This window comes from Scylla paramamosain, chromosome 9 (genome assembly GCF_035594125.1).
Source record: "Scylla paramamosain isolate STU-SP2022 chromosome 9, ASM3559412v1, whole genome shotgun sequence".
Classification (NCBI taxonomy): Eukaryota; Metazoa; Arthropoda; class Malacostraca; order Decapoda; family Portunidae; genus Scylla; species Scylla paramamosain.
The window spans coordinates 11521431-11530000 of NC_087159.1; the positions used below are offsets into that span (position 1 = coordinate 11521431).

Here is an 8570-nt window from a genome sequence, read left to right on the forward strand (position 1 = left end):
TTACGGGCGCCGCCACCCTCAGGACAAACACACGCGCCCCTAATCAGTGGACGGGAGGCGCGGCAGGATCTGGGTCGCGAGGCAGTGTGTATTTACCTTCCTGTGTTTACCTAATTGTATTTCGTATTTATTTAGTTGTAGTATACGCGACTCGAGTCAGGCTGGTGTCGTTCTGTGTTTCTGTCTGTTGTTGTTTATCTAAGGACTGTATTCTCAAAGACCTTTTAACTCCTAACCCTTTGAATGCCACTTGCTACACCTTTCCCTAGTTACCAATCACTCTGAGACATCTTTTACTTGTTCTACAGCCACAATCCAATCTTTGAACTGGGAAGAAATTGCAAAATGTATCCTTTTTTCATCGCTAACTTTCGTGCAGATGCTTATAAAGACTTCACGCATTGCTTCTGGTGCTGCTAATTGGTTCGTGTCGCAGTGAAAGGGTTATGGGATCCTTTGAAAGGCCACAGGGATGATAAGTCGCGTTTTCTCAGTCGATTAATTTTTCAACACTGCTTTTTTCTTCCTTAATTTCCTCAGTTCCTGTTTATCACAATTCCTTAAAAAAATAGATAGGAATAAATAGATGAAATAAGACAAATAAACAGAAAAAATAGAATAAAACAAACAAATAAACAAATAAATGAATAAACAAATAAATACAATAAATACAGATACCTATATATTTTTTCTTATCGGAGATGCGGATCCTTGTTAAACTGGCGCTAGAATCGTGAAAACACCTTAGAAATCTCCAGTAATTTCCCCCAGAGCCTGTCATAAAGTAACCGAGATCATATTTACCCAAATGTTTATGAATACGAGTGTTAAAGCCGTGTGTGTGTGTGTGTGTGTGTGTGTGTGTGTGTGTGTGTGTGTGTGTGTGTGTGTGTGTGTGTGTGTGTGTGTGTGTGTGTGTGTGTATGTGTGAATTACTGGCAGTGAAATTATGAAGTTAAACTGTTAATGAGTAATGAGATATTGGCCATTGGGTGTTATTTTGGATTCAACATTCAACATGATTAACGCTAACCTTATTCTCTCTCTCTCTCTCTCTCTCTCTCTCTCTCTCTCTCTCTCTCTCTCTCTCTCTCTCTCTCTCTCTCTCTCTCTCTCTCTCTCTCTCTCTCTCTCTCTCTCGTGTGTGTGTGTGTGTGTGTGTGTGTGTGTGTGTGTGTGTGTGTGTGTGTGTGTGTGTGTGTGTGTGTGTGTGTGTGTGTGTGTGTGTGTAACTTTGTCCCGGATGAAGCTCAGATGTTGCCATTTCCTTCGTTGAATTCACGCGTAGTTTCTGCTTCATTTTATGGCCTTCCATTAGTGTTATTAATATTTTTTTTTGTCTTCCTTTCATTTATCATAATATACGTTAATGTTCATAGTTCGCATCTGTTGGTGTGTATTCGTTTCATCTCTCTCTCTCTCTCTCTCTCTCTCTCTCTCTCTCTCTCTCTCTCTCTCTCTCTCTCTCTCTCTCTCTCTCTCTCTCTCTGTCTCAACTCCCTCATTCTTTTATCTTCCTCTCGCCTCACTAATCTCCACCATTTATTTTCCTTGTTATTCTCTCTTCTTATTTCCTCCCCCTCATCTCCTTCCTGTATTTCCTCCTCCTCCATCACCTTCCTCCACCTCCCGAAGCACGCCCCCTCCCATCTCTCTCCCCCTCTTCCTCTCCTCCACTCACCCCCCGCAGACTCCAACTTGCAAATCCACGCAAAAAGAGGGGAGCCTAACTTTCCTCCTGCCGCACCTGTCCTTCCCCTCCCTCTCCCCTCAGTTTCCTCCTCTTTTCTCCCTCTCTTTTCCCTTCCCATCGGTAGTGTCCGCTATTTTGATCCCCGTCGACGGTACCTGAAGCCTTTTAATTTACTTACTTGTGGCATTCTGAGGTTTCTCATTTGCTATGCTAGTACGTTACTCTGATTGTATTGTGTGTGTGTGTGTGTGTGTGTGTGTGTGTGTGTGTGTGTGTGTGTGTGTGTGTGTGTGTGTGTGTGTGTGTGTGTGTTTGTTACTTTTCTTGAATTGTAATGATAATGTTGCTTTAGTTGGTTCAATTTCTTCTTCTTTCTCTCTTATTTTCTCCTTCTCTTCCTTCCTCTTCTCATCCTTCTTTCTGCTTTTCCCTTTTTTTGTTGTCTTTTTTCTTCGTTTCATAAAAAAAAGTCGCAAAATGCACGAGGCCACAAGTGCATTAATGAACATGTCAATTTTCTTATTATTACTTCCATTAATTAGCATTTGGTTTTTATGCACGCAGTTTGGTGGAAAGTTTAAGATTAGAGTCTTGCTTCCGTTTCCTCCTTTCCCTTTCTCTGCCTTCCCTTCCCCTCCCTTTACTCTCTCTTTCCCTTTGGTCGCCCGTCCTTCTATCCCTTCTTTCATTTTCTTACTCCTCCATTTCCCCTTGCCTACCTTCTATCTCCCTTACTGCCTCTTCCATGCCCCTCCCAGTTCCTCTTCCATTTCTTTCTCCTCCATTACTTTCCTATTATTTTCCCTCCAAAGTCACATCACTTAATTTTTTCCCTCTTCTGTCTTTCTGTCCCCTTCACTCATTCATCATCCTTTCCTTTCCCTTCCCGTAACTGTCATCGCCCCTTCCTTCTACCTTCCTTTCCTTTTCCTCTACGATCCATCTGCTTTCCCTCTTCACTGTTCCTCCTCACGCCCTGTTTAAGTTTCCATTCCATCGCCTCGTCAGTGAAACAAAATATCTTCGCGGGTGTTTCAAATGTTATCGATCATTGCCTTTCGCGCGTCATTCTTCTGCTAAAGCATGCCGTTTTGTCCCTTTCTTCCACATCTTCTTTTCTTTCTTTCTACTCTTCTTTTACTTTTTTCCTTTTCTTTTCTTCTTTTCTTTTTCTTCTTCTCTTCTTCTTTTCGTCACTTCTTTTCTTTTCTTCTTTCCTTCTATTATTTTATTCTTTTCCATCTCTTCTTTTCTTTCCTTTACTTGCCTTCTTTTCTATTTCCTTCCTCCTCCTCCCTCTCTACCACCACCACCTCCTGCTCCTCCTTCCCCTCCTCCACCTCCTCCAGCAGCACAATCCGCGCCTGTCCACATTTACCGTGGCCCAGAATCCAGGCGGGCGGGGCTCCTCATCCATCAGCGCCGCGGCTCAGGGCTATTTGTTGCTCCCGCCACCGTCCTTGCTTACTTTCGGCGGCGGCAGTAGTGGTTGCGGGTGTGTCTTCGTGCGTGTGTGAGTGAGTATATGTGTTGCGGTGATGCGTGTGTTGTGACAGTGCTCGGAGCTTCGTTCAAGGAGTTCACTGGTTCTTGAGGTTGTATGCTGAAACTCTTCTGCGCCGCACCTTCATTACTTTCAAAAGCCTCTAGCCTGGTTGAAGTTACACGGTTTTGTTTTCTAAGGGTGTTTTTATGGTTCCAGTGATAGGTTAACAAGGTATTTACAGGAGAAACATTCTTCAGAACTCGACTAATGATCTATGTGGCCTTTGAAAACGGTTGTGACCTTGATGATATCTTGTGTCTTCCGGGTGACCTCTCCTCATTTCTTTAGTGATTCGGTGATTTTGTGATGTGTTACGAAACTTCACACGGGTTATGTATGTCTTGGTGATCTGTGATGCCTCCCTGTGCTTCTTGTGCCTTCTGGTGATTTCCCAATGACCTTCCATTCCTGGCGGTTCTCTGGGGGCGTCCTGTGATTCCCTGTGCTTCTCTTGCAGGCGGGATGCACGAGAGATGAGCACGGAGGTGTCCTCTCCCGGCGAAGACGTGCTGGGCTGGGTCACGGAGACAGCGATACGGGCGGGATTTGCGGGCGTTGTGGGCAGCGACCAAGACCTGCTCCCCCTCCTCCAGCAGCAGCAGCAGGACCAGGAGGGGGAGCAGCACGCCCACACACAGCTCGACCGCCGGAACAGCAGCGGCCCGGTGGACGAAGAGGAGCAGCAGCAGCACTGGAACCGCCTGGGCATGCTGCTCATGGTGTCCACGATGGCCGCCCTGGGCACGCTGGGTAACATCTTCGCCATCGCCGCCGTCATGACCGAAGACCACCTCAAGAAGAAAGGTGCGTCCTCACCTGCTCCTCCCTCATCTCCTCATTTACTCTCTGTTCTAAGTGCGTCCCGGCCTTCTTCCTTCCCTCCTCATCTACTCTCTACTCCCTTTCTTGACTTTGATACTATTTAGCGTCCTATATCCCACTTTCCTTCGTCTCTTTCTGTTTTTTCTCACTTTATAATGGTTGATGAGCTTCACCTCATTCCATCACGCTGCCCGGCATTATAATTTCGCCACCTGAGGAGACACGCACATGCTAACGCTGTCATTGGGCGACGCTCTCACCCGCCGATTGGCTAAAATATTTATGATATCCTATAAAATATTGTGTTCGGACCGAAATCCATAGGTGTTTATAAGATTCCTGATTATTTGTGCATACATAATTCAGTACCATGCAAATAAAGGTTTCGGCAAAATCATAAAATCAGTTTGCCACATATTTCAAAACACGTCAGCCAATCAGCGTGAGAGGGCATTGACCTAACGGCCAGCGACAGTGATGCCATGTTTAAGTCTCCTCAGTGGCGAAATTACTATGAAGGCAGCCTCCTTTACCAATATGCACTGAAACCATGGTCCCTTCCCACGCTCCTCTCCCTCATATTTTGAAATTAGATGTATACAATCAATTAATTTCTTCATCTGTTTTCCTCTTTTTCCCTGCGCCCTTTTCCTTCCACTATTTCTTTCTATTACAATAGTTACATCATATTCCTCCATTTTTACCCTTTCACTGCTATTGCCACATCTTTCCTTAATTAATAATCACTTTGAGACGCCTTTTCTTTTTTTACAGCAACTTCCAAACATTGTCCTGGCTAGAAGTTGCAAAAATATATTCTTTTTAGTCCCCTTCTTTCTCTTACATGCTGATGAAGATTCTGTACATTATTTCTAGTGCTGTGAATTGTTGTTTTCCACACTATCAACTTAAGCTTGTCTAGGAGAGGAGCTTCATGGCGCCTCCAAACCTAAACTGCTCCTTTTCGAATTCTTGCATTTAATTTTTTAAGGAGAGGCAGTTCATAGACTTTCCTGTGATTTAATTTTTTTCTCTTAGTGTCCCTCCCTTCTGCGTAAAAAAGACATTTCCCGTTTTCTTTGTAAATCTTCCTACTCTCCTCCTCCTCCTCCTCCTCCTCCTCCTCCTCCTCCTCCTCCTCTTTCTTTTGTTTAATTCCTTATTGCCATTTCTTTAATCTTCTCCCACTTCTTTTATGTTGCATTATCTCCTTCGCTCTCCCTCTCTTCCCTGTCCACAGTTTCCCTCTTATGCCCTTTGCTTCTTTCTTATTCTTTATTATCCTATTCCCAATCTCCCTTTGAGCTTAAAACTCTTCGCACCCCCCCTCTCTCTCTCTCTCTCTCTTACACACACACACACACACACACACACACACACACACACACACACACACACACACACACACACACACACACACACACACACACACACACACACACACAGGCGCTCCATGAAAGCTTTATAGCAATCAATCAATCTTCCCTCTTTTCAGACTCTTACTTAATTTTCTCTGGTTGCCAAACGCCGCCCCTTTAATCCCACGCACCTCCAGTTCGACTCCCTCAGTTTACACATGGACAGACTGATAGACAAGTAGATAGATAGATAGATAGACAGATAGATAGATAGATGAACGTACGAACAGTGAGCTATATATAAAGCAAAAATGTGATATTAAAGTCTGCAAGAGAGAGAGAGAGAGAGAGAGAGAGAGAGAGAGAGAGAGAGAGAGAGAGAGAGAGAGAGAGAGAGAGAGAGAGAGAGAGAGAGAGAGAGAGAGAGAGAGGATGTATGTGCCTCCTACCATTTCCTCCTCAATTAGTTACTGTCTTAATCTTGCAGGACTAGGTTTCTTTACCCTCCTCCTCCTCCTCCTCCTCCTCCTCCTCCTCCTCCTCCTCCTCCTCCTCCTCCTCCTCCTCCTCCTCCTCCTCCTCCTCCACCTCCTCTTACCTCCACCACGCCTACATCTCCACTCTCCCAGTTACTCTTCTCTTATTCTCTCTCATCCCTTGCCCACTCTCACCCTCTCTCACAATCATTCAACCTTCTTTCTTCTCTCCTCCTCTTCTTCCTTCCTTATTCATAGATGTATTTTAATTCTTTCTCCTTTTTCCTTCATTCCATCTTCTCATTCCCTAATTCTCCTTGCTCTTCCCTCTCTTGTTTCTTGGCCCTTCCTTCTCCTTCTTCTCCTTCCCTTTCTCCTTCCTTTCTTTCTCCTTTTTTGGCTCTTTCTTACCTTCCCCTCTCCTCTTTCTTCTCTCTCACCCCTTTTCGCATTGAACTCCTCAAACCCTTTTAATTTCTCTCTCTCTCTCTCTCTCTCTCTCTCTCTCTCTCTCTCTCTCTCTCTCTCTCTCTCTCTCTCTCTCTCTCTCTCTCTCTCTCTCTCTCTCTCTCATCCTTCCTCTCTTCCTCTTTTTCCCTCTTCTCCACCACCTCCCCCTCTCCCTCCCTCACTCCCTCTAACCCGACCCTCACACACACCACTAATGAGGCAGGTATGATCAGTTAACACCTGAGACGCCGCTGCCGCCCGGTGCCGTAACGTGAATACCTGTGCCCCTAATGACCGCCAGGTGTGGGTGTCGGGCCGCGTTTCTCCTATTACTGCCGCGCCTCTAGAGTCTAAATGATCTCGTTGCCTGGCCCTACCCCCTCTCCCTCCCCCTTCCTCTCTCTCTCTCTCTCTCTCTCTCTCTCTCTCTCTCTCTCTCTCTCTCTCTCTCTCTCTCTCTGTGTGTGTGTGTGTGTGTGTGTGTGTGTGTGTGTGTGTGTGTGTGTGTGTGTGTGTGTGTGTGTGTGTGTGTGCGTGCGTGTGGATAAAGTGGAGGAAGGATGTACTGCTAATTGGGTCATGGTGCTTTATTGTGAGAGAGAGAGAGAGAGAGAGAGAGAGAGAGAGAGAGAGAGAGAGAGAGAGAGAGAGAGAGAGAGAGAGAGAGAGAGAGAGAGAGAGAGAGAGAGAGAGAAAGAGGTACTGAGAATGAATGACGAATGAACGAATAAAAGGAAGAAAGAAAACCCAAACAAAGTATAAGATAAAAGAAAAACACCAAGGAATATTATCTAAATTAAAACAGAGAGAGAGAGAGAGAGAGAGAGAGAGAGAGAGAGAGAGAGAGAGAGAGAGAGAGAGAGAGAGAGAGAGAGAGAGAGAGAGAGAGAGAGAGAGGAGCATTAGACAGAGTAAAACCGGTTAATTGAAGCAGAAAGTGGTACAGGGCAAGCCTTAACGAAGCAAGCAAGCAGAGAGAGAATCGGGACTTGGGAACTTTCGGGGAGAAGAACTTGAGAAGGAGCGAAGTTGTAGAGAGAGGAGGTGGTGGTGCACGAGCAGGAAGGAGGGAGGGCGAATAGAAGGAAGAAAGAAGAAGTAAGGGAGGGTAGGAGGAGGGAGGAAAAAAAGAGGGAGGGAAAATATTCAGTAATCAAGATAAGATAAGAAATGAAAAGATTACCCGTAAGTGTTGTATCACCATTCGGATACTTTGAAGAGAGAGAGAGAGAGAGAGAGAGAGAGAGAGAGAGAGAGAGAGAGAGAGAGAGAGAGAGAGAGAGAGAGAGAGAGAGAGAGAGAGAGAGAGAGAGAGAGAGAGAGAGAGAACGTCACACCACACTTGTGCACGCAATCATACCAAACACACACACACACACACACACACACACACACACACACACACACACACACACACACACACACACACACACACACACACACACACACACACACACACACACACACACACACACACACACACACACACACACACTCCCACCTACATCTTCCAATCCATCCACGCTTCCATCCACTCCAGTGCTAAGTGACTGTAAACCATAAAACTGTCCAGAGTACAAAATATGTTTTCACAATTACGAAGTACTTTCCTCCACTAGTTTTCCTCGCACATATATTTATATGTATTTTTTCTTGTTAATTGTGAAAAATCGCTCTGCAGTTGTCAGACGTTGAAACTTTACTTGAGTACTTGCGAAATTAATTAAGATCCCCCTTCGGAGCCTCAGTGAAGTAGTGTTTCTAATATTTTCTCCGTTTTCTGTTTCTCGGAGGCAAAGAGTAACAGTGGGTTTTAAAGGAGAAACACACCACTGTGTTACTTGATAATAAAACGCGCAGGAGGATCGAGAGAGTGAGAGAAGAAAGAGAGAGGAGGGAAAATGTGAGTGAGCTGTCTTGGTGTGTTACGTCAGGATCAACATTACGACGGAGAGAGAGAGAGAGAGAGAGAGAGAGAGAGAGAGAGAGAGAGAGAGAGAGAGAGAGAGAGAGAGAGAGAGAGAGAGAGAGAGAGGTGGGGGGTTAGTATCAAAAGACTGCTTTGTTACAAGTTATTTTTAGACGAACAGGACGTTAAAGAAAACACTCCTAAAATAAAAGAATGTGTGTTAAGAGACAACACCTAACAACAACAACAACAACAACAACAACAACAACAACAACAACAACAACAACAACAACAACAACAGCAACAACAACAACAT

General features: G+C 45.0%; 1 protein-coding gene across 1 annotated transcript in view; it reads left to right on the forward strand.

Annotated features, from left to right (window-relative positions):
- Positions 1 to 3030: 3030 nt before the first annotated feature.
- Positions 3031 to 8570, forward strand: part of LOC135103606 (uncharacterized) — a 15013-nt gene continuing 9473 nt past the window's right edge. Inside the window, exon 1 of the mRNA XM_064010080.1 lies at positions 3031 to 4043. Coding sequence (XP_063866150.1) covers positions 3713 to 4043 — 331 coding nt within the window. The 5' untranslated portion in view covers positions 3031 to 3712. The remainder of the gene's footprint in view (positions 4044 to 8570) is intronic.